The 27556-nt window shown below is 38.9% G+C and overlaps 1 protein-coding gene across 1 annotated transcript in view; it reads right to left on the bottom strand.

The window, feature by feature from the left end:
- The window catches only part of LOC127801400 (uncharacterized), a 50127-nt gene extending 25537 nt beyond the window's left edge, over positions 1 to 24590 (bottom strand). The window contains exons 1-4 of the mRNA XM_052336503.1: positions 24344 to 24590; positions 23793 to 24024; positions 20990 to 21119; positions 20797 to 20899 (exon numbers count right to left, since the gene is read on the bottom strand). Of these exons, the coding sequence (XP_052192463.1) occupies positions 20797 to 20899; positions 20990 to 21119; positions 23793 to 23945 (386 nt within the window). The 5' untranslated portion in view covers positions 23946 to 24024; positions 24344 to 24590. The remainder of the gene's footprint in view (positions 1 to 20796; positions 20900 to 20989; positions 21120 to 23792; positions 24025 to 24343) is intronic.
- Positions 24591 to 27556: the final 2966 nt, after the last annotated feature.

Raw genomic sequence — 27556 nt, 5'->3', positions numbered from 1 at the left:
ACCCATCGCACAATGAAGCAGTATCAGAAAGTTTAAAAGAAAACTTAGGGCAGAAAAGAGAGAGAGAGAGAGAGAGAGAGAGAAAGGAAATCAGCTCTCAATATTCACCAGTGAATCAAGAATACAAAAGTTAAATGAAAACTAACAACTAAGCTGAATTTATATCCAGCGAGAATCTTAGCTAACACGCCTAACATGACGCTAAGATAAAACAGAGAAAACAGAAACACTTAAGCTTTACAATAAGCAACAGCAAATACATCCTCTAACATTCCCCCTCAATTGAAACTACTCCTTGACTGCTAAGTCAAGAGAAGATCCTGGTAGAACTGACTTCGAAATAGGAGAGAACCTCAGATGCAACTTATCTCGTAAAAGCTGAAACTGACTTTTTGCTAAGCCTTTCATAAACACATCTGCAACCTGATATTGAGTAGGAACATAGCGAATTTCAACCTCTCCTTTCTCAACTTTCTCTCGCACAAAATGAAGATCAACCTCCAAATGTTTAGTGCGAGCATGAAAGACAGGATTTTCAGCAATGCTTTTTGCTGCAACATTATCACTCCAAAGAACAGGAACAAGAACATGAGCACAAGCATAGCCAAGCTCATAAAATAACGACTTTAACCACATAACCTCAGTTATACCCAGAGCAATTGCTCTGTATTTAGCCTCTCCCACTGACCGAGCTACAACCAACTGCTTCCGAGAGCTCCAAATAATCAAATTACTGCCAAGAAACACACAAAGCCCACTAGTAGATCTGCGAGTAACTCTACAGCCAGCATGATCGACATCTGTGTACACTGTGAGAGAGACATCAGGTGATGAAGGAGAGAAAAATAATCCCAAACCAAGAGAACCTTTAAGATATCGAAGCAGACGTTTGCATGCAAGCCAATGTTGCTGCTTAGGAGCTAAGAGGAACTGACTGAGTCTATTAACAATGAAAGCAATATTTTGTCTAGTATAGGTAAGATATTGCAAGGATCCAATGACAATGCGATAAAGAGAAGGATTAGAGAAAGATTCACCCTCATCAGTTAAAGATTATGCTGTGTTCACTGGAGTCTCACAAGGCTTGCAATCCAACATGGTTGCCTTCTTTAAGAGATCAATTGTATATTTGGTTTGAGTGAAATAAAGACCACTAGGGTTACGGTGAGCCTCAAAACCAAGAAAATAGCTAACAGAGCCGAGGGTTTTGAGAGCAAAGTGAGTATTCAAATCCTGAATACAAGCTTTGAGAGCTGTAGGATCTGAACCAGTTATCAGTATATCATCAACATAAATCAAAACAAACAGCACAAACTTAGCAGTCCTCTTAATAAACAAGGAGGCATCTGAAACTGCCCTATTGAAACCCCAAGACTGTAAAGCAAACCTCAGCTTGGTATACCAGGCCCGAGGAGCCTATTTTAATCCATAGAGAGACTTCTTTAACTTGCAAACATGAGTAGGAAACTGAGAATTCACAAATCCTTCTGGTTGAGACATGAAAACATCCTCATTCAAATCACCATTTAAGAAAGCATTGTTGACATCAACTTGTTGGATATCCCAGCCAAAGGCAACAATACTCTAATTGTGGGAGTTTTAACAACAGGGCTGAAGTTTAAAATCAATACCTGGGTTTTGATAAAATCCCTTGGCAACCAAACGTGCTTTGTAACGAAGCACTGTACCATTTGCCTTAAACTTTACCCGAAAAACTCACTTACAGCCAATAACATTCATGTCTTTAGAAAAGGGAACTAAAACCCAAGTATTATTACGTTGTAATGCAAAATGCTCCTCTTCCATAGCCCTGACCCATTGTAAATCTAAGAAGGCCTCACGAACAGTGGTAGGTTCCAAAGAGCTCACTAAGGCATGAGGAGAGGATGTGAAAGAAGTTTAGCCTTGGACCTAGTGAGCATAGGATGAATAAAAGGTTTAGGAACACAAGAAGAAGGAATAGAAGATTGAGAAATGCGAGAGACAGGTGGAGGTAACAATGGTGGAGATAACAAAGGAGGCGACTTCTCCAAAGAAGGAGAGGATAAAGATGATGAAGTTACAGGAGAAGAAGAAGCAGCAGAAGGTAAAGAAGAACTCAGAGATTGTGCTGCAGAGGAAGAAAAGGTAGGAAATGACTGAAAGAACAAAGTAGAAGGACGATCAGAAGTGGTAGAAGTAACAGGAGATGAAGAACATGCAGATTGAAACAAACTATGATAAGGAAACTCATCTGGATTAAAAAGAATATGTCGAGAAACATATACACAACCAGAAGAGTCTAAACAGTTATAGCCAGCATGCCCATGACTATACCCAATAAAGATGCATTTGGTGGAATAAAAACTGAACTTATGTTTGGTATAAGGATGAAGATAGGGAAAGCAAGCACAACCAAAGGGCTAAAGATGCAAATTTGAGGGTGATTTACAAGATAACATCTCAACTGGTGTGCGAAACTGGAAAAGAGCAGAAGGAAGCAAATTGATAAGATAAACTGCTGTTTGGAAAGCCTCAACCCAAAATTTAAAAGGCAATAAAGATACATTTGGTGGAATGAAAACTGAACTTATGTTCGGTATAAGGACAAAGATAGGGAAAGCAGGCACAACCAAAGGGTTGAAGATGCAAATATGAGGGTGATTTACAAGATAACATCTCAACTGGTGTGCAAAACTGGAGAGGAGCAGAAGGAAGCAAATTGATTAGATAAACTGATGTTTGGAAAGCCTCAACCCAAAATTTAAGAGGCATAGCTGCATGACTTAACAGCGTGAGCCCCATTTCAGCTATGTGACGGTGTTTTCTCTCAGCTACACCATTCTGCTAAGAAGTATAAGGGCAGATAAACCGAGGTTGTATACCATGTAATTGTAAATAAGGAAGAAAGGCTTTAACCTCCCTTCCATTATCTATTTGTAAAGCTTTGACCTTAGCATTATACTAAAGTTCAACGAGTTTATGAAATGTGGTAAAGATAGACAAAGCATCAAATTTTAGCTTTAGAGGGTATAGCCAGGTATAGCGAGTGTAGGCATCAACAAAAATAATACAGTAACGATATCCTTCCGTTGACAAAGTGGGAGAAGGTCCCCATAAATCATAATAGACCAGTTCAAGTGGTCTAGCTACTCTGATTTCACAATTGGAAAAAGGAAGCTGATGTAGTTTACCAATTTTGCAAGAGTCACAAAAGGAAAGAGATGACAAAGAAAATGGAACATGGATTTTATTCAACACCAATCGCAGTACATTGAGTGAAGGATGCCCAAGCTTGGCATGCCATTGTTTGCACAAGTTGCCAGTTTGAGCAACATTTACATTTACATTTACATTTACAGTAGAAGTCAGTTCTAAACTAGTGGAATCTGACTGTTTACAATGTTGAAAAGAAAGACTACCACACGAAGAAGGAGATGTATTGCATACAAAGGACCTAGGATGAAAAGAATGAGCTAAAAGCCTGGAATCAGCAAGAGCAAAAGCTGAATTCAGTTGATATAGCCCATCCTTAAGCTCCCCTCTAAGTAGCACTTGTTCGATATTCTTGACCTTAATCACACAAGAACAAAAATCAAATTCAGCAATAAGATTATGATCCTTAGTTAATTGAGAGACACTGATGAGATTTTTCTGCATGTTAGGAACATGCAAAACATTTGGTAAGGTAATGGAACACATAGGCTGAGAATGAGAATACAATTGTCCAAGGCCAACATTTGAGATTGATAATTTCTTACCATTTCCAACAAACACGTTATCACCACCACTGTAAGGAGTATGCAACGAGAGATTTTGAATATTAGTGGTGATGTGATTTGTTGCTCCAAAATCAACAAACCATGATTGATATGAAACAGATGGTTGACGGTCTAAGGTTGCTGAGGGGAATGAGTATAATAAGCACTCTGGACCAAATCAACATCATTTGTGCAAACCTCATTAGAGTCACTTAGGGAGGCTAGATAAGCTCTAGAATCTAACTGTTGATTCACTGGTGGATTACCAAAACTAGTCTGACTTGGAAAAGCTCCAGATGACCTCTGAAAATTCTTATCAAATCGATGATAACATCGATCAACCAGATGTCTTGGTTTACCACACAATTGGCAATAAAAGCGTCTACCAGACTGACGACCACGGCCGCGTCCTCCGCATTGAACAAAACCACCTTCTCTTTGATTGTGACCTCCTCTCATATGCTGAAAATTATTTCCTCCGCCTTTCTGATTATAATCAGTCAAATTGACTTGCATAGATGATGTAACAGAGTCAAAATTAACCGTCGACTGTGGTAAGTTTTTAGAAGCTAACATCTGTTCATGCATTAACAGCAAGTACTGGACCTTATCCAGATCTACATCATTCATCTGATACGTCACCAAGCTAACTACAGTCTCGTAGTCATGGTCTAAACAATTGAGAATTGCAAGAATCAATTCTTTGTCATCTAAAGATTCACCTATAGCAGCTAATGAATGGTTGATAGTCTTAATCTTGAGAATATAGTCGTTAATCGACAAGGCACCCTTCTCAATTAGCCGTAATTGCTACTTAAGTTGAAACGATCTAGCAATAGTTTGCCTTGAATACAAATTCTCAAGTGTAGACCATACCTCAGTCGATGATTCGCAGTGTATTACCTGCGCTAGAACTTCTTTATCTATCGTTGAGAACAGCCAGCCAAAAAGGAGCTAATCTGATCACAACCACATCATGTACTCTGGATTCAATATCGCTCCTCCAGCGTCCTTACCGCTAGGATCGGCAACATACTTCGACGGTGGTGAAACTTTATGCTGGAAATATGCTCAAATTAAGGAAGATTTGACTTTGATCCCAGAAGCTTCTAGGATTCATGTTTTATGTAAATATTATGTAAATATAATAAGTAAAAGATGTAAATTAGGATGTTGTCTATATTTAGTTTATTTCTTTCCTTCTTTGTTCATAATCCTCTCTTTAAAAGAGAATGTTGTTCTTGCTTATTTGTATCAATCGAGCTAAATTATCCTTGATTATTTCTAAGATGGTATCAGAGCCTCTGATTAAATCTCAGCCATCCATTACCTAGGCCTTTTGCCTTTTGCCCTTTGCCATAACTCGCGACCGTTGGAGCCTCTCTATTGGCCGTTGAAGCTCGAAGCTGGCCACTTTCAATCAAACGGTCATGGCCACCCAGATCGCCCAGTCGTCACTGATATCGGGTCTACTGGTCGTCGCTACCCAAGGTCGTCTTCTCTCCATTGTTAACCGCCAAGATCGTTTCTACCTCCTACGAGTGCAAGTTCTCTCTGGGCGAGATCGTTTCAACCGCCAGATTGTTTCAGGAAGGTAACGCCCACTTCGATTGAGTCGGTTGTGTTTGCTTCAGCCACCGATTGCTTGTGGCCTCTCTGCCTTGACCACCTACTGCTTGCTTCAACCACCGATTGCTTGCGGCCTCTCTGCCTTAACCACCTACTGCTTGTTGGGATCTTACATCGGCAGCCATCTCCCAGATCTTGGTAACCCTATTTTTTCTTTTTGTTTTTTTTCCACTCCCAAGTGATAAGCTATGTCGGAAATTACTTCTGAAACTACCCTAAACCCTACTGCTGCCATCCAAACAAAAATTCCAGCAACCCAGTCAAACCATTCTAGCACCCATTCTGTCCAAATCACCACCATTCATTTAAATGGTGATAATTTTCTTCGCTAGTCTCAATCTGTCCGGATGTATATTCGCGGGCAAGGAAAAATTGGCTACATCACTAGAGACAAAAAGGAACCTACAATGGATGACCCAGCACACTCTATTTGGGATGCTGAAAACGCTATGGTCATGACTTGGCTGGTCAATTCTATGGATGAAGATATTAGTTCCAATTATATGTGTTATCCTACTGCTAAGGAATTGTGGGATAATGTAAATCAGATGTACTCTGACCTGAGTAACCAATCTCAGGTTTTTGAGTTAACTCTGAAACTGAGAGAGATTCGGCAAGGAGATGATTTTGTTACTAAGTACTTTCATTCTTTGAAGAGATTGTGGCAAGATCTTAACCTCTTCAACACTAATGAGTGGAAATCTACTGAAGATTGCAATCACCACAAGAAAATAGTTGAACATGATCGTATTTACAAGTTTCTTGCTGGTCTTAATATCGAGTTTGATGAGGTGAGAGGGAAGGTTATTGGTCGATCTCCCCTTCCTCCTATTGGTGAAGTATTTGCTGAGGTTAGAAGGGAAGAAAGCCGAAGGAGTGTCATGCTTGGCAAAAAAACTGTTGGTGAATCGATTGAAAATTCTACGTTGTTTACTGATTCTACTGCTTTCAAGGCTGCAAATTACCAACGTAGGAGCAATGAACGGCCTCGAGTCTGGTGTGACCATTGCAACAAGCCACGCCATACTCGTGAGACCTGCTGGAAAATTCATGGCAAACCTACCAATTGGAAGAGCAACAAGCAAGGAGACAAGGGCAGTAACCGTGGGGTCCCTATTGCGAATGAGGTTGACATAGGTCCCTTCAACAAAGAGCAGATTGATCAACTCTTGAAGCAAGAGCAGATTGATCAACTCTTGAAGCTGTTACAATCCAGTTCCTCATCTGGTATTCCTAGTGTTTCCTTGACACACACAAGTAGAAAACCTAAAGCTCTTTCTTGTCTACATTCCTCTCCATGGGTTATTGACTCTGGAGCCTCCGATCATATGACTAGTTCTCCTTATTTATTTAATACCTATCATCCTTGCTTTGGCAATGAAAAAATCAGAATTGCCGATGGAAGTTTTTCATCTATTGCAGGAAAAGGAATTATTAAACTAATCGAGAAAATTAATCTCAATTATGTCCTCCATGTTCCTAACTTGGCCTGCAATCTTTTGTCTGTTAGTAAACTTTGTAAAGATTCTAACTGTCGCGATACCTTTTTTGAATCCCATTGTTAATTTCAGGACCAGAACTTGGGAACAATTATTGGGCGTGCTAGGATAATTGAAGGTCTTTACTACTTTGATGAAATTTCGTCTGGTAATAAAAAAGCTCAAGGCTTTAGTAGTACTAGTTCAATTCCTGTTCACGATACAATTATGCTATGGCATCTTAGACTAGGACATCCTAGTTTTGCCTACTTGAAACGTTTATTTCTTGAATTATTTAAAGGAATGGATTGTTCTTCTTTTCAATGTGAAAGTTGCATCTTAGCAAAAAATCATCGTTCTACATATTTACCAAAACCCTACCAAGCATCCAAACCTTTTCATATAATTCATAGTGATGTTTGGGGTCCATCTAAAATTTCTACTCTATCTAGAAAAAAATGGTATGTTTCCTTTATAAACGATCATACCCGTTTGTGTTGGGTTTATTTGATACACAAAAAATCTGAAGTGGAATATTTATTCAAAAACTTTTACACTATGATTGAAAACCAATTTCAAACCAAAATTAGCATTTTACACTCTAACAATGGCACTGAGTATTTCGATGAGCACTTGGGGGATTTTTTGAAAACCAAAGGTATTCATCACCAATCTACTTGTCGACATACTCCTCAACAAAATGGCATTGTTGAACATAAAAATAAACATTTACTCGAAGTAGCGCGTGCCATCATATTTTCTATGCATATTCCAAAATACTTATAGGGTGAAGCTGTTTTAATGGCATCCTATTTGATAAACAGGATGCCTACTAAAGTATTAAAGTACCAAACACCCCTTGAGTGTCTAAAAGACTTTTTTCTCAACACTAGATTACATTCAGACCTCCCTGTTAAAGTTTTCAAATGTACTGTGTATGTTCATATCCCTGCTCAATTTCGCTCAAAACTTGATCATCGGGCTGTCAAATGTGTTTTCTTGGGCTATACCTCTCAAAAAAAGGGCTACAAGTGTTATGATCCTCTCACAAAAAAAGATCTATGCGAGTATGGATCTCTCCTTTGTTGAAAACAAACCCTATTTTTCCAAAAATTTCCTTCAGGGGGAGAAACATGAAGATCAAGACAATTTTTGGGATGTTTATGTCCCTCTTCCAAACACAATCTGTCCTACTCAAGAATCGCATGTTTCTGATAATGGTCACATAGGAGCTTCTGGTTCCTTGATGCCAGGTAAAGGGGTTTCTCGGGCAGAGGGAGAATTACTACAAACTGATCATCATGATCTAAATTATGAACTTCAGGTTTATATCAGGAAGAGATTTCATCAAATGAACAAAGACTTGAATGTCAATTCTGCACAAAATCAGTCTGAAAACCCGAAAAATGGCACTGTAAGTTCAGGAAATCCCACTTCAACATTTAGTTCACCTCCTTCCACTTTACCTAATAGTTCTCAAGTTGAATCCTTAACTATTTCCAATCATTTACCTATTATTTCTGATCTTGATGTTCCTATAGCAATTAGGAAAGGTGTTAGAAGTTGCACTAAATATCCTATTGCTAAATATCTCTCCTACCACATACTATCAAAGAATCATAAGGCTTTCACATCTAGGATTTCACGCTTGTTTGTGCCAAGGAATATACAGGAAGCTTTGGATGATCCAAACTGGAAATTAGCAGTTATAGAGGAGATGAATGCTCTAAGGAAAAGTGGCACTTGGAAGATAGTTAACCTGCCCAAAGAGAAAAAAGTAGTAGGGTGTAAATGGGTGTTTACAATAAAATGTAAGGCGGACGGGAGTGTTGATAGGTACAAAGCCAGACTAGTGGCTAAAGGCTTCACCCAGACTTATGGGATTGATTATCAGGAGACCTTTGCTCCTGTTGCAAAAATAAACTCTATTAGAGTCATGTTATCTCTTGCAGTAAATTCAGATTGGCCTCTACACCAACTTGATGTCAAAAATGCGTTTCTTAATGGTGATCTTGAAGAGGAGGTCTTCATGAGCTTGCCACCGGGATTCAAAAATAAACTTGGAAGTGACAAAGTATGTAGACTGAAGAAATCCATGTATGGTCTCAAACAGTCCCAAGAGCATGGTTCGAACGCTTTGGAAAGGCAGTTACCAGTTATGGCTTCCTTCAAAGTCAGGCAGATCACACTATATTTTATAAACACTCAAAAAATGGTAAAGTTGCAATTTTGATTGTTTATATTGAAGACATTATTTTAACTGGTAATGATGAGACAGAGTTAGCAGTCCTCAAGCAAAAACTTGCAAAGGAGTTCCAAATCAAGGACCTGGGGATCCTAAAATACTTCCTTGGAATGGAGTTTGCAAGATCCAAAGAAGGCATCTTTGTTAATCAAAGAAAATATGTTCTTGACCTTCTTGGAGAAACAGGTTTACTTGGTTGCAGGGTATCAGAAACTCCCATCGAGCCTAATGTGAAACTATTTGCTGCCAAAGCTGAAGAAGTAAAGGACAGGGAACAATATAAGAGACTTGTGGGCAGATTAATCTACTTGTCTCATATGCGACCTGACATTGCTTTTGCAGTAAGTATGGTGAGTCAATTTATGCACTCACCAGGGCCAGAGCATTTTGAAGCAGTCTACAGAATCCTAAGATATCTAAAAGGGACTCCTGGAAGAGGCTTACTGTTCAAGAAACATGGCCACTTGCAAGTTGAGATCTACACTGATGTAGATTGGGCAGGAAGTGTTAATGATAGGAGATCTACTTCAGGCTACTGTTCTTTTGTTGGGGGAAACCTAGTCACCTGGGGAAGCAAAAAACAAAATGTAATCGCTCGAAGTAGTGCAGAAGCAAAGTTCAGAGTTATTTCTCATGGAATTTGTGAGGGAATGTGGATCAAAAGGATACGTGAAGAACTGAAGTTTCCTCAGTCGAAACCGATAAAAGTCTATTGTGACAACAAGGCTGCCATCTCTATTTCTCATAATCTGGTGTTACATGATCGTACAAAACATATAGAAGTGAACAAACATTTCATCAAGGAGAAGCTCGATGCTGGAATAATATGCATTCCATATCTTCCAACAACTGAACAAATTGCTGATGTTTTAACTAAGGGTCTTCACAAGAAGCAATTTGATAAACTTATTGGCAAGCTAGCTATGGAAGACATCTACAAGCCAGCTTGAGGGGGAGTGCTGGAAATATGCTCAAATTAAGGAAGATTTGACTTTGATCCTAGAATATTCTAGGATTTATGTTTTATGTAAATATTATGTAAATATAGTAATTAAAAGATGTAAATTAGGATGTTGTCTATATTTAGTTTATTTCTTTCCTTCTTTGTTCATAATCCTCTCTTTAAAAGAGGATGTTGTTCTTGCTTATTTGTATCAATCAAGCTATATTATCCTTGATTATTTCTAAGACTTTATTCAAGAATGGAAACAAATCGAAGGCGCGAATTGTGGTTAAAACTTGCGCCTTCTAAAAAATGTAATTTCTAGAATCCAATTTGATAGGAATGAATTGAAAAGCTTTCGCAATCGCACCAAAATCAGATTGCGAAGAAAGAGAAAAGACAGGACGGTAAACGAGGTGGTGAAGAGGAGGAAGCACTTTGAGCAGATGAAGGATCCATGACTTACGTCTTTGGCTCTAATACCATGAAGCAGTATCAGAAAGTTTAAAAGAAAACTTAAGGAAAAAAATAAAGAGAGAGAGAAAGGAAATCAGCTCTCAATATTCACCCGTGAATCAAGAATACAAAAGTTAAATGAAAACTAACAGCTAAGCTGAATTTATATCCAGCGAGAATCTTAGCTAACGCGCCTAACATGACGCTAAGATAAAACACAGAAAACAGAAGCACTTAAGCTTTACAATAAGCAACAACAAATACATCCTCTAACACACAAGGCTCCTGCATGTTTGCATAAGGGTACCCCACAACTATGTGCAACGGTTAATTTCTGTTGTTCAAGCACGAGGTATATCCAGGTTTCAATGGAGCAAATCGCCAAGGTTACCCTTCTTGTGGAACCACATTTTTCACAAGAAGAAAGGGAAAAACTATAGGAACTGCCTTAAGGGGGCCAGCTCTATACAAGAAGAATTAAGGCAATATCTTTAAAAATTAAAGTTATTAATAAAATCTCTGCACATGTTGGATTTCCCAAATGACACAACTACCTTGGAATTTCTACTACCAAAGTAGTTCTTAGTTAGACTTTATGCCAAAGCAATTTTGGACTTAACAAAAAGGATCTATTTCCTTTAACAAAGAGTGGCTCTGCATCTTTCCCTAATATTCAACATCATATTCAAGTCATCCTCAAACTAACCTTGGAAAACCCCCAATGCACCATGGCCAATAAAAATTGCAGAATTAGATAGCAAGTTTTGGACATCACAAGCATAAAATGCATAACACTAAGTATGTGTACAGACAACTACGCATATTACACGTGTCAAGTATGCATATGTGAATCTATGTGTCATGTCCCTAGGAGTAATGGAAGGTCAATATTGTAATAGAGATATAATAAAGGGGTAATCTTGTAATAGGTTTATAATAATTATTAGGATATATTTTAACAAGTGGTTAGAAGCACATAGGAGCATGTGCTAGGATGTTAGAAGGCAAATATGCCTATATAAGGTTGTTGTAATGGGTTTGTTCCTTTATGCAAGAATTAATGAATTGAAATCTGATTTCTCCTCCTCCGAATTCTCTCCCTTTCTTGATCTTCATCTCCTTCTTTTCTGTTCTTCTAATCCCCCTAACACTTCTTCTAATTTCCCCCTCATCCTTTCAAACCTCCCCCTAATTTCCTCCGGTTCTTGGCCTTAGCTGAATCGGATTCTTCCGATTCCCAAACTGATCCTAGGTTAAGCCCTAGATTCATGACAAATTGGTATCAGAACAGTCAATCATTGACTGTGGTTTTGATTCGAGTTAAAGGCGATTGCGGTAAGGTGGTTTATAGAAATGGTCTGAGTGTCGGAATTCGGGTGGCTTGGAAGCTGTGAGTAAGGCGAGTCAACGAAATGAGACTACCGATCCATAGAAGGTGGTGCGATCAGAGCCAATCCCCTGGAAGGCGGTGCTAGAGGTGATCTCCTAGCCGCGATTCTGATTGCTGATCCAACAGAAGCTATCAAGCGGGTGTGTAGGCGATTTTGAAGGACAAGTCAGGAACACGGTGGAGTTAGACGATCTAGAGTCGGAATTGAAAGACGAAGTAGCATCAGGCCATTAGACAGTTGGGCGAGACAAAGGCGCTAATTCTGGCAAGAAAGGAAGGCGCGAACTGGAAGCAAGTTTGGGGGCAGTCGTTGAATCTCAGCAATCGCACACAGAGCTTGGGCAATCTTGAATCCATTGTAATCTTGTGTAGAGAGCGATCAATACAAGAGGCTGACAACTCGCGACTAAGACTCCAATCTTGTCCGGAATTGAAGGCGAGCAAGCCAAGAGGATTCACAATTGGAGCCTGTGGATGGTGATTGGGTGGCGACCGGTGCAAGGAAGAATTGGACTTGGATTGATTGAGCAGCGATTTCGACGGAATCAGTGAGTTCCAGCATTCTAGTGAGTCTGGGTGGGCTCCCGACGAAGGATTAATTCTCGGCCTTCGTGATTTCAGTAGATTTGAGTTCGAGTATTGAAGACGAGTCTGTCATGGCTCTTGGTCACGAAATTTCGAAAGCGTGAGTTACATCAGAGTCGTGCAACGCTGGATCCAAGTCATTGTGTGTGTGTGATAGAGGCAAGCAAACCCAGGCGATCTTGGTTGTTGCTCCTTAGCAACGAATCTCGGCCACTGCACAGCTTCCGACTCCTCTTACTGCCGCTAAATTATGTGGGGTCTTGGCCAAATTATAAGAGGCTAAAGTCCAAGATTGCAAGACCGATTAAGTGGTAGGAGGTGGACGAACAAATCTAGCCCAGATTGAGAAGGCTTAAGGCGACTTGGCTATGGCTCCGGTGAAGGGATTGAGCAGCGAATCAATGAAGAGGAATTCCGCAGGCAGTAATTCCAATCAAATTCTAGGCTGCTAGTAAGGTAAACAAAGGGTAATTTCGACTTTGAACTCTAATTAACTTTGTTTGAATTGGAGAAGCGAAGAAGAGCACTATGTATATAACTCATTGGTCTTCAAAGTATGCTGATTGTGAAAAATCGACTAAGGGGAGCAGTGCACGTAGGAGACCATTGGAGCCTCAATTGCAACAGAATAATGCTTCATTTTCAATTGGAACACACTGATTCCTTTGGAAAAGAAGTTCCTGATGAGGATGTTCCAAATGATACCCATGGAAGGCCAAAACTAGAGCTAAATGATGCAGCTAGCTAGATGATAGAGATAACAAGAGGCAGCCAGGAGTTTTTGGAGTTGGAAAAAAATTATCCAATTGAGATTGACAAGGTAGAAGAAGAAATAATACATCAGGATGCACCTACTGAAAGGCTAGAAGAGGAAAGTGGGGAAGTATTTGATGAAGTGAAAGAGGAAGTCAAGGCCAACACATTAACCCTGATGGTTAGTACATGGGCTGGAGGACTGGGGGGTATCCTGGATCAGAATTTGGCTATAAATCATGTGGGGGGATAGGATCTTGATGGAGACCATGTTTCAGTCATTGGAGAATCTATGGAACGTTCTTGTCCCTCCCAATGCAATCAATATGTCCGTACAGGAGGGGCAATTGCAGGGATGGACACAGTAACAACATTGGAGGAGAAAATTGTGGAAGATAAATATGGGGTGTACAGCAATGATCAAGAAACAACTCTGAGGAAGGACTTTCCTACTGTTGTACTTGATCAAATTCCAGTTGGTGAGTTGTAATATCAGGGCTAGTTTTGGTTGGCAAGGAAGTTGAGTCCCTTATTATCACTAGAAATGGCATGATTGAGCATGTATCCCCGGCGGAAACATCTTCTAACGTTGTGAAGGTGTGTGGATTGGGTAAGGAATTTCAGGGACAACTAATAACTGGTGGGAAGCTGAGAAAGATAGCTAAAGAAGTCAAAAGTTTGGTGGTAAGGAACAAAACTATAGCTGCTCTAGTTGTTCTTGCTCCAACAGAAAAATTCAAGTTTCTATCTACTATATTGACAGAGGAACCGACTGCTGGAATTGGGGTTGTGGCAGCACCTAGTTCTGAAACTCACAGGCAACCCTCATCTAAGTATCCAAGGCAAGTCAACAATTTGCCATAGCTACATTTCCAGGATGTTGCTGGTAATTTTGCAATATAACATGGCAGTGGCCTAGATGGAAATGCAATAACTGCAACTAGGGATACTTGCTTAACTTACTTGAATGGGACGGGAATGAACTATCAAAGGAAGTCACAGATACAATTAATTCTTCCTTTAGACTCCAAGTTCCAACTACTATCCATATCAAGCCAGGTGTGGCTGATCATGTTTTTCAATGGAAGACCGAAATTGATTGGATAGTGTCACGAAATGACCTGTCATTCTAGCATTTATTTTCGTTGCATTTTAAATTTCAGCATTATTCATTTCGGTAGTAGCTAGTAGGTTAAACACTACCATTTTGATATTTAGGCATTAGCTGAATTAAGGTGGTGATCGGCTAGGTAGGAAGAAGACAAAAAGGAATATAGTTTGTTTGTTAGAATTTGTACCAGGTGCGAGCCCACCTCTGACAGGGGAATATCCCTCCAAACGGCCTATATTTCTGCACCCCTCCATCGTGAGGAATCATCAATGAGAATATCAGAATCTATTTCCTTCCTATTTCTCTCTCGCTCTCTAACCTCTTTTCTCTCTACTCTCTACTCTCTACTCTAATCTCTAAACCCTTCTCAAATTCTTATCGAAGAAGGATTAATTCCTACCACAAGAGCAAGGTCGTGACAACTTAGTATCAGAGCAGAGATTCTCGACCAGAGGCTCAGTGACTAAGAAACAATGGCAGAAGGGACTCGTATGAAGGACATGGAGACGCGACTTCAGCAGCTGGGATTGACGGTGACAGAATTCTAGAACATAATGGATAGGACAGAGCTGGAGGCTAACCGAAACCACGAAGCATTGATCGCTATGGACCGAAAGGTGGAGGACTCCATGGAGGGACTCGAAAGGAGGCTGGAAGGATCGATCGCGCGGGTGTGAGAAGAACTGGGAGCTCAAATTCAACAGTTCATGGTGATGTTTGCCCCAGCAAAACCAGATTAGGTTAGCTCCAGATTTTCCACGTAGAGAGGAGAATGAACCCCTTCTACAAAGAGTTATGGTTAACCGAGAAGGAGGAGGACAGGAAGAATTAGAAGGGATAGAAGGAAGAAGGGAAGAAGTGCAGAACAACCCCCCTCCGGGATTCCCAATGCCCCGAATGGAAATCCCAGTATTCGAAGGGATTCATCCTCGTTGGTGGTTGAGGAAGTATGAGAGGATGTTCGAATGGTACAATGTACCAAGAATGCAGAGGGTAAGCTTAGCCATTGCATACTTCAATGAGGTGGTAGATGCGTGGTTTCAGGGATGCTTGAGATTAAGGAGAGAATACACCTGGGAGGAATTCTCTGAGAAGTTATGTGAACGATTTGGGGAGAGGAGTATGGCGGACACCATCGAAGAATTCAATAAGCTAAGGCAAACCGGGAGTATGGGATCCTATCTCAGAAGGTTTGAAGAGCTTAGATCGTATATGGTCAATCATAACCATCACCTTTCGGGAGCCTATTTCGTATCAAGCTTCATGAGTGGGCTGAGCAAAGAACTCAGACCAATGGTAAAAATGATGAAGCCTCAGACAGTCGAGTAAGCTTCTGAGAGTGCTTGCTTACAAGAGATGATGGTGGAGGCCTTAATCAAAAAGCAAAGGCAGCTGCCAAGGGGAGCGAACACCGGAACGTCTAGCATGGGGGCGAGGGGTCACACCCGTGACGCTACCAAAGGGAACACAGTAGGGAAGCCATTAACAGAAACGAGCTCCATCCCCTATGGGGAACAGTTACGAGAACAAGGGAGAATGGCGGGCCTATGCTTCAGGTATGGAGATAGATACCACCCAGGTCATCAGTGCAAGAGGCAGATCTTGCTGCTAGAAGGAGAGGAAGGGCAGGATGAGGTCAGAGAAAAAGGTGTGGAAGAGGATGGAGAAGAAGACAATGGGGAGATATCCATACACGCCCTGAAGGGAGTGGCCAACAATAAGATCATCAAGGTAAGGGGCCAAGCTAAGGACTGCAACCTCATGATTTTGATAGATAGCAGGAGCACCCATAGCTTCCTTGATGAAGGCATGGCTAAGAAATTGAAGTGCCCGCTCACGGGAATCCCTCCCTTAAGCGTGACAGTAGCCAATGGCCACAGGGTGTTAAGCAATTTCACCTGTAACGGGTTTTGTTGGGAGATGCAAGGGGAGAAGTTTGAAACCGACCTGAGATTGCTTCAGCTGGGAGGATGCCATGTGGTCCTAGGGGTGGACTGGATGAAAGGGGTGAGCCCTATCAGCTTTGATTTCAATAGGATGGAAGTGACCTTTGAGAAAGATGGTAAGAGGATGACCTTATCCGGGGGAAATGAGATGGGAACCTGTAAAATGATATCAAGAAAGAGGCTGCAAAGAGTGTCGAGGGGCAAGTGGAGTCAGATAGCTCACCTCTTCTCGGTGGTGGCAGCAGAAGGAGATCAAGAAGAGCCAGCACTGCCGAGGGAAATGGGATTGACAGTGAGCAAACCCCAAGGGATGCAAGACCAAGTATGCCATTTGGATTCTCTTAATAAACTGTTGGTGGATTACAAGGATCTCTTTAGGGAACCCCAAGCCTTACCCCCTACCCGAATGTTCGACCATAACATCAACCTCAAACCAGAAGCAGAGCCAGTCAATATTAGAGCATATTGATACCCTCCCAATCAAAAGAATGAAATGAGAAAAAGGTCAGAACCATGCTTGAACAATCCCTCATTAGACCTAGCCAAAGCCCATTCGCTTATCCCGTCCTTTTAGTCAAAAAGAATGATGGAACATGGCGATTTTGTGTCGATTACCGACAACTAAATGCCATGACTATCAAAGACAAATTTTCCATACCTTTGGTAGAGGACCTATTAAATGAACTTAACCATGCCAAATTCTTGTCCAAGCTGGGATACCATCAAACTAGGATGAAAGCTGAAGACATACCAAAAACCGCCTTCAAAACCCACCATGGACATTTTAAATTCTTAGTGATGCCGGGCTCACCAACGCACCGGCAACCTTCCAATCCCTCATGAACAGAATTTTCGAGCCCTATCTTCATAAATTCATATTAGTATTCTTTGATGATATACTTGTTTACAGCCCTACATTCGATCAACACCTAGTCCACCTCAAACTCACCCTTGAGATCCTAAGAAACCACCATCTTTTTATTAAGGAGTCCAAGTGTGCTTTTGCCCAAAGGCAGGTGGAGTACCTCGGACACACCATAGCAAATGGTAAGGTCAGTACTGATCCGAGAAAGGTAGAGGCAATGGTGTCCTGGCCAAAACCCACTACCTTGAAGGCCTTGAGAGGATTCCTAGGACTAACAGGGTATTATCGTCGGTTTGTGCAAAACTATGGAATTATCAGCAAACCACTGACCAATTTGCTGAAGAAGGGAGGATTCAATTGGGGATCGGAAGCTGAGGAAGCCTTCGAAAATCTCAGGGGGGCTATGAGTAGGGTACCCGTGTTGGGGCTCCTCGACTTTGATAAGCCTTTCACTCTAGAAACTGATGCTAGTGGAATCGGGATAGGGACAATGCTAGTTCAAGAGGGAAGACCGCTAGCCTTCTTGAGCCAAGTATTGAGCCCAAAACACTTAGGACTCAGCATCTACGAAAAAGAACTCCTGGCTGTACTTATGGCGATAGATTGTTGGAGGCATTACTTAAAGGGAAGTAGATTCATTATAAAAACGAACCACGAGAGCTTAAAATTCCTATTGTAACAGAAACTCCAAACACAGCTGCAGAGGAAAGGGATGACCAAGTTGATGGGGTTGGATTACAAAATTCAATACTGGAAGGGAAAAGAAAACAAGGCAGCCGATGCACTGCCCCGATGTCATAAGGAAGGAGATCTAACGGCTATAACCACCATGGTACCCGAGTGGTATCAAGAAGTTATTGACAGTTATGAAGGAGACAACAAAATTAAGGCAGTGATAGAAAAGCTGACGATGGGAGCTTAGGAGACCGAGGGCTACACGCTGAATCAAGGGCTACTGAGGTTTCATGGAAGGATTGTGATTGGAGAGGATCCAAGGATCAAGGAAAGGATTTTTCAAGCCTTGCACGAGTCTCCATTGGGAGGGCATTCAGGGGAACAGAATACTTATCTCCGAGTTGAGCAAGTGTTCCAGTGACCGAGAACGAAGACAGAGATTAAAGAGCTAGTCCGAATGTGCGACACATGTAGGAGGTGTAAGTCAGAGACAGTGGCCTACCCTAGGTTACTACAACCCCTACCCATCCCAGACCAGGCTTAGACTAGTGTCTCGATGGACTTTGTGGAAGGGCTTCCTCGATCGAAAGGGAAAGACAGCATCCTGGTCGTAGTTGACTGGTTAACTAAATTTGCCCATTTCATCGGGCTAACCCATCCTTACACGGCTCAAGATGTAGCTAGGATCTTCTTGGACAGGGTGATCAAATTGCATAGGGCTCCTAAGACTATAATCTCTGATAGGGACAAGATTTTTACCAGCTTGATGTGGCAAGAGCTAATGAAATCTCTCGGAACAAAACTAAGTTTGTCCGCTACATATATCACCCTCAATCCGACGGGCAGACCGAGAGGGTGAACCAGAGCCTTGAAACATACCTAAGGTGTGTTTGTTTGCTGCAACCCAAGGAGTGGCATAAGTGGTTGTCCCTAGCGCAGTGGTGTTATAACACCGGCCACCATTCGTCGATTAAGATGTCCCCCTTTTGAGGCCTTATTCGGGTACAAACCACCTCTTCTGCCAGTAGTGGGAGGAGGCTCTAATGTGGCCTCAGTGGAGGAGTATTTACAACAAAGGAAGGAGATGACACAGTAGTTGAAGCAGGAGCTAGCCTCAGCCCAAAATCTCATGAAGCAGAACGTGGACCGAAAGAGAAGCGAGAAGGAATTCGAAACAAGGGATCAAGTGTATCTTCGATTGAGGTATAGCCACCTAAAGTCAATTTCTCGAGGGAAAGTCACTAAACTTAACCGCAAGTATTATGGACCGTTCCCTATTGAGGCCAGAATAGGGAAGGTAGCCTATCGATTAAAGCTTCCCCCAGGGTCACAAATTCACCCTGTTTTCCATGTTTCACTCTTAAAAAAGTCAATGGGAGCTCAACCCACGAGTTCGGTGCTACCAGCCCTTCCCAAGGAGATCAGTGCAAGAATCGAGCCAAAGATTGTTATCGATAGGCGGGTAATATATAAACACGGAGCGCCACTCATCCAGGTATTGGTAAAATGGCGAGGCCACACTTCGGAAGACAGCACGTGGGAATACCTTCCGGAATTCCTCAAGCAATTTCCACAAGCGGCCAACCTCCTTAACATTTCTCGAGGACAAGAAATGGCTAACGGAGGGGGAGTTGTCACGAAATGACTTGTCATTCCAGCATTTATTTCCGTTGCATTTTAAATTTCGGCATTATTCATTTCAGTAGTAGCTGGTAGGTTAAACACTATCATTTTGATATTTAGGCATTAGCTGAATTAAGGTGGTGATCGGATAGGTAGGAAGAAGACAAAAAGGAATATAGTTTGTTAGAATTTGTACCAGGTGCGAGCCCACCTCTGACAAGGGAATATCCCTCCAAACGGCCTATATTTCCGCACCCCTCCATCATGAGGAATCATCAATGAAAATATCAGAATATGTTTCCTTCCTATTTCTCTCTCGCTCTCTAACCTCTTTTCTCTCTACTCTCTACTCTAGTCTCTAAACCCTTCTCAAATTCTTATTGGAGAAGGATTAATTCCTACCACAAGAGCAAGGTCGTGACAAACAGCTATAGGAGAAGGTGGTTGTATTGGGCTTGCATTCAATAAAGTTTATCCTTTGGAAGTGGGGCAACTTAGGCTTGGAGTTGATCTTGGACTCTTAGAACGAGGAAGAAGAAGAGGCCTAGAAGGAGAAAGAAAGACAAATCAGATAGAAAATGCGGGAATTGGATGAAGCAATGGTTACTTGCTGCAAGTTCTTGAGGATAAGAACTCTCTTAAGGAGGGGGGAATTGTCATGTCCCTAGGAGTAATGGAAGGTCAATATTGTAATAGAGATATAATAAAAGGGTAATCTTGTAATAGGTTTATAATAATTGTTAGGATATATTTTAGCAAATCGTTAGAAGCACATGGGAGCATGTGCTAGGTTGTTAGAAGGCAAATACGCCTATATAAGGTTGTTGTAATGGCTTTGTTCCTTTATCCAAGAATTAATGAATTGAAATCTGATTTTTCCTCCTCCGAATTCTCTCCCTTTCTTGATCTTCATCTCCTTCTTTTCTGTTCTTCTAATCCCCCTAACACTTTATTCTCATTTCCCCCTCATTCTTTCAAATCTCCCCCAAATTTCCTCTTGTTCTTAGCCTTAGTTGAATCGGATTCTTCTGATTCCCAAACTGATCCTAGGTTAAGCCCTAGGTTCATGACAATGTGCTGAAAGTCACTTCTAGAGTGCCACCTTTCTTGTGACCTATAAACCAATCCATTGTAAAGGTGGCATAATCTAATAACTTAGCACGCCAGAAAGTAAATATCAAAAATCAATCCACTAGAACATAAAAATTGCATTATATGAAACTAATATGGCAGATTTGCAATTAAAGTATAACTAGATACACCTGTATAGAGAGAGTGGACAAGAGAGAGCAACCAACGCAAAATAACAAAAGGCAACTAGGGATTTCAGTCATATACAAAAATCATGTAATCTTACTTTTCAGGGTTAAGAAGCTTCTTCTCTTTGTTGAATTCTTCAAGCCAATCTTCGTCCTCATTATCCAAGTCATACTCAACAAAATCCCCAAGTTCGGCACGAGCTATAAATATTTTGGTGACCCATATCAATTGATGCCATGTCAAAACAATTTCCCTACTCAACAACGAAATAATAAATGCACTACACAAACCTCCTCTAGCCCGTATGTATGATGTTGGTTGAGTAAAAGTGCGAGAATAATCTCTTTCATATGTATCAACAAAAACAAACTGTGGAGTAGGAATTTCCGGAGCCACCTTCTTGCTAGGAATTTGCTGGACCTATAAAAGAAAATTTTCAAAGTAGATCAGTTGAAGGTACATAGTCTAAGATGAGAAAACCAAAGTCATAAGTTGACACTGATTCTACTTATCCATATCTATAACGTATTCTTATTGTAGGGGAGAACACCATATGTCAAAAAATATATAATAATTTTGCTATTCTTTTTTTTTTTTAATCTTTTGCTAAGTTGCTAAACCATAATTTGAAGTATTTACTACTGAAATGTCATTCATCAATTACTAGAAAGTATGCATGGAATAAATATATGAAGTTGTAGATAACTGCAACCTTCTCATAGAAGGCTGTATCAACATTTGCATATCACGTGATTCTCACTAGTTTGCCAATAATTCTTAACCTCTTTCCTCAATCAAGTAAACAGCATAGCCAGTAATGACAAACAAGATGCCATGAACAACATTTCCAATAAATATTTCCCTTCTATTATGTTCATTGTTTTTCTTTATTTGTTTTTTTATTTTGTGTTTCTGCTATGGAGTAATAAATGCTTTCTTTTATTCTGATGTGGAAATTGTACACCTTTTACTTAGTTCTTTTACACTTTCTATAAATATGCTTGTAAATTTGCATGATATCCAACCATAAAGAGTTATCTTTTCCCCTTTCTATGAAAATTTCCCTAGAAGAAGAGTTGGTTGTAGTAGTTTTCAATGATATTTGATTGTTCAATCAGAATGAGAGGAAAACAAGAAAATTGCACATGCGTTCCATGTGGCTAATGTCTAATATTTATATATATGGTTTACAAAAAGTAATTTAGTGAGTAGATGGATTTGCAGTCCACCAAAAAGAGATTCAAGAGCTTCCTATTGGAAAACATGATCACTTTTGGTAGGTATCACATAAATGTTTTAAAATGCCAGGTCATTTTGAAATGGAGCCCCAATAAAAACAAATATTCCCTACTTGAAGCTTGGTTCGACATTACCCCTAATATAATCGACAATATTGAGGTGTTCCCTTTGTCACTTCAAAGAGTTAAGTCAATAGCAACATCCTCGAGTAAGTGGGAGGGGAAGGGGAAAGGTTCCTATTTGATTTTGGTTGAACCCAAGCAATAGGATAAGCAAGAAAGACAGCCCAAGAAAGCGCCATTTTTAAGATGCCAAAAACACAACTAAGAGAAGCAGCTAGGGCACTTCCAAGTAATGCTACGGGATTATCTGAAGTAGTCCCTTAATTCTTACCATTTGTATAATGCCAAAACCACAACTAAGAGAAACAAATAGTGCACTTCTGCTTGACGCAGGGGAATTATCTAAAGTAGTCCCCTGATTCTCACAAGGTTTTAGCAAAGATTAGGTATTAGTTCCATGCTAATAAGAAGAGCCTTTTTGAATATCATAATACATTAAAACAACAGATTTGGAATCAATTGGTTTTCAGAAACTTCAGATGACACACAACTATCCAGGGACCACAATGAAGGGTTTCTCATGCAAAATAAGGAGCAGTGTTGTTGAACTGTTAATGATGCTATCAAGTTAGTAGCATCGCCTTCCATACAGGAAACAATGCAACAGGCATTTAAAATTTAAAGTTTACACAGGTCTTGAACAAAAGACACACCATCACTTTAATATACATTATAAGGGAATTCCATAATTTTCACACGTGCTTTTAATTTTGTAAGAAACCAACCCCAATTAGTGTGATTAAGGATTTCTTCGTAGTTATTCTTTTAATTTTGTTACAATCAAGATCATCTGGATCACAACTGTGTGTTAACTTCTCCTGTGTGAGAACAGAAAACCAGTGTTTGCTAATAAAAATAAGGGCCATAGTTAGAAAAGGAGCCTAACCTGCTATTATTGTGATCATACTTTGTTCATTTTTTGAGTCAATAACTCAGTCTGTTCTTTAATGTCCATTATCCTTCACCTAGAAGCCTGCCTAATCTTTTTTCCCACTTTTATGTTAATATTTAAATATCATGGAATTACATACTTTCAATAATGTACCTTCCATAGTTTCATTTGCTATAAAATATGGCGACCTGGATTACAAGTACCACTTTCCTTCCCTTGCGTGAATGGCCCTTGTTGATCTTAAAGAAATAAATACCATAATTATACAACAGACTATCCTCCTCATTTTTTTATTCAAATGATGTTCCCATATTCTCAGTCAGTTGTTTACTTTTTTCTTAGTCAAGATTCCTATCCTCTTTCTCATTTTTGTGTTTACAGGGAGTGTGTATGGGTTCCTGAAATTTTATTTGATTGTTGCCTGTTCATCAATGGAACCCATACACACTCCCTGTGTAAATATGTATGTGCTTACACATGTAATTAAGGACTTGGAATAACTCACCCCCCCCCCCCTCTCTCTCTCTCTCTCTCTGTATATGTTTAAATATGTATGTGTTTGCTCTTATAATGAAGGAGTTAGAAATAACACCTCTTTTTACACTATACAGCATGCAAGCTGTATACAAACAACACATCAAACCTTAATCTCGCTATCTGAGGTGGGTATGCAAGGTTTATTTAAAATCAAATACAGTCAATTAACTGAAAAACGTAAGCTTCATCAGCATTGGAACTTACATACAATTCACAGCGTATAACTGCAATAGCACAGAGAACAGAGACTAAGAAACAACAAATATGAAACTTGTCAAAGTCCGGGCCGAAGAAAGGGGTTACCTCATTGTCGGCCTCTGCGGCAGCAAGCCGCAGTATCTGGGAATTTCGGGTAGAAGTGGGGGTCTCTTCATCCTCAAAATCCTTGACAGATTTCACAATCGGGAGCTTCTTGTGAATGTCGAGAGGACGAGGCCTAAACGACAGTCTACTCATATCATATCATCTCCAAGCCAACCTAGCCTCTATCTATCTCTCTCCTTTGCTGTGCTTTCATGCCACCACCCTCGTTGCACTGCAAGACCACACACAAAACATTCGTAAAAACCAAAAACAAAACCAAAACACACGCTCCCCATTTTCCTATAACAACCAATTCCACAAAAATCACCAAAAATAAATAAATAACGGCCAAAATTATTTGAAACCAGCGACTTCCCTCTTCGCTCCAAAACCCTAGAATTCAAATTTTTTAAATTTTCCCTTGCGTAAGGACGTTCTAGCTATTAGTCTCGAACCCTACTTGCAGATATAGTATCAAGGCACTATCTATACACGAATGAACGTAGAAAACATAGGATTTCTGTGTGTGATTGTGAGTTCTGAATACCAACCACTGCCAGAGGGAGGATCCTTCGCAAGAAGACGGGGAACTGGGGAAGGGTTCAACCTAAACCTAGTTGCGCTGTAGTTCACAGTGATAAACTGGAAGATGGAGGAGTAAACAGAAAGGGGAAGGTCGTTAAAGGCCTGTGATAATGGCGAGAAAGGGGATCGAAGAGGGAAGACGAGTACACAAAGATTGAGAGAAACCCAATAACCCGATAACCCGAATCCCGGAGCTTGATTGAAGTGCCTGCAATGGACTAGGACGAGTGTTTTTCAAAAACTACAGCTATTTATAAAAAGATATATTAATTCCTCCAAATCAAATTAATTCATAAATACATAATATTTTAAATAAATATTTATTAGGTGACAATTAATAGTCAGATTTAATTTTTATATATTTTTAAGACAAATTTTAAATAAAAACTAAAGCTAACAAAGCGATAGAATTGAATATCTTATACTTGTAAGGTTACAAAATCAAAATTTAGTAAGAATTTGCATTATGATGATAACTTCGTAACATCAAAATAACATATTTGTTTATATAATCGTATATATATCTTGTATTTAAAGAAATTTTGACAACCTTTATTAATTTTTGAAAACTTATAACATTTTACTTTTAGAGTGTGTTTGATTATATACATTTATCATATAAATGTGTAATTATTATAATATTTTATATGAAAACAATCGAACACTCGTAACTTTTATATGAAAAAATGTATATGGTACAAGCATTTAAAACTTATTTCCATAGAATTCATTTTCCAAGGGATGAGGTAATTTTTGTTTTCTAGACAAATATTATCTATAATTAAATTCTAGATAATGCAATCAAACACATCCTTATTGTTAATTATATCATATAAGATTTTTTAAAAATGTCTAAAACACTCTTATCTAACTTTTTTACATACTATCCCTTTTTTATATCTTTTTTATAACATCAACCAATTACAAAAGGATAATGCTATTTATACGAAATGTAGTGTGCATAATCATTTACAAAATAATAAAATTAGCAATTTGTCCCTAATAAATGACCCAAACTCATACCCAAAACACACACACACTCTCTCTCATCTATCTCTCTCTCTCACTCTCGCCCTCTCTCTAGTCGCTCCTCGACCACCGCATATTGCATCATCGATTAGTTTTGGTGGTTGTCGATTGCTAAAAGATGCAGTGATAAGGAGATGAGGTGACAACGATGAGACAATAAGGTTGTAGCGGCGATAGCAGACAAGAGCAAGGCAGGCGGGGAGAAAAAAATAAGAGGGTGAATAAAAATTACAAAATATCACGATATTTTTACATCAAAATATGGCGATATATCGCCCTATAAAGAGTTACGTAAACCCTATTATGTACAAATAGCGCAATCCATTATGAAAATATTGTCAAAACACCAACATTGGCCATTTCTTTCTTTTATCTTCTTTATTCTCACTCATCGCTACTTATGGAGTTTATCACGTCCTACATGTAATTGCTAATGATGTATAATATAGTTTTAAAAAATTATATTTATGTTTTGTAAGCTTTATATATTTATTTATTCATATGCATTTAAATATATATTTGAGAATACAACTACTATGAATTCAAATTGTACTTATTTTTTTTAGTTAGGGTTATGAAATATTTTAAATGCACTTAACAAATTTTTATTCTTATGTGCTTTATTAAGTACGTATCGGATTGAGAATAATTAACTTATATATTGATTTTTATAACAAATTAACTTCTCTACTGATTTATATAACGTAAATAATTCATGTTATATAATATATTTTATTTGTATCATGCCAAACTCATATTTTTGCGTATATATTTTCTCATTTTTCTTATGATCACTCAAATATTTCATTGTTTCAGTTATATAAATGGATTTGTATTTTTTAGTCAATTTAATCATTATACTTTAATATTTATTGTGTGACAACTCAATTTTTTTGTTATTTCAATTATACCCATTTACGTACATTTTTGTATCAATTTAATCAAATTTATTTGTATGTCAAAATATAGGGGTAAAATTAATTTAAAAATACAAATATAATTGTGTTATCGAAATAACAAAAAATTTAAGCTAACACACACACTCAAAAAAAAAAATCAACGTATAATTGTTAAATTAATTCAGAAGTGCAAATACATATATGTAAATAAAATAACAACAAAATCAAATAATTACATAAAAAAATGTAAAAATACATGAATAAAATATAGATTTAGCCACTTGCATGATATCAAGTGCCAATACCCTTTGATACCATTTAACTTCACGAGTGTTTGTAAGTTCAATTATACTAAATGGTACCATTACCTAGGCAATAAAAAATGGTGTGATGTACAAAAAGATTGGATTACAATACAAAAATATATATTATACGACTATTATGTATAAAAATTTCATGTGTATAATATGCTATTTATATTGTATATTGTGTTAATTATGTGCCATAATGTTATATTTAGATGATGTATGGCATGTATATTAAAATACATTGAATGTATCTTTATATACCTTCATAGAATGCAAGCTTATCGTCATTAATTACTCTTCATTTTTGTTATATAAATTAGTCTTTAAATGTTATGTTTGAGAGTTTCATTATTAATTATGTTAATAATACGTGACGAGACATTATGATGACTGTATTTCTTAAATATTCTTGGTCATTAGATTAATTGGATGTGAACTATAATTAGTCAATTACGGACTGACACGATATTTATTACATTAATTAGCATGAGACACTAATAGTTAAGGGTGGTGAATCACATATCATATGATATCTGGATATTTATAGTAATTTTGTTGATGGTTGTTGGAGAATGACTTACTAAATGTAATACCGATAACTGATTATATGGCATTATGGATAAATTTATTGATGATTATTGTCATCAAGTTATGATTGTATAATTGATCATTATACTTGAATTGATATGGTTGTTTTGTGTATTTGTGTGCAATATTTGCTAATGCCTTTACCTATCAAATTGCGATGTGGAGATATTCATTTATGTGATTCTATATTACTAGGGCATATAGGTGATTCTATATTACTGGGGCATAGAGGTAGGTGCTAAAGAATATGATATGTCACCCTTATATCAATGAGCGCAAATGTCATATGCGGTCTACTGTTAGTATGACAGGAAATTAAGTGGGCAAGGTATCATGAAAGTATTTTTTGAGATGT

This window comes from Diospyros lotus, chromosome 5 (genome assembly GCF_014633365.1).
Source record: "Diospyros lotus cultivar Yz01 chromosome 5, ASM1463336v1, whole genome shotgun sequence".
Taxonomy (NCBI): Eukaryota; Viridiplantae; Streptophyta; class Magnoliopsida; order Ericales; family Ebenaceae; genus Diospyros; species Diospyros lotus.
Note: the sequence above shows the minus strand (reverse complement) of the source record. Positions and strands in the feature narration are given on the sequence as shown.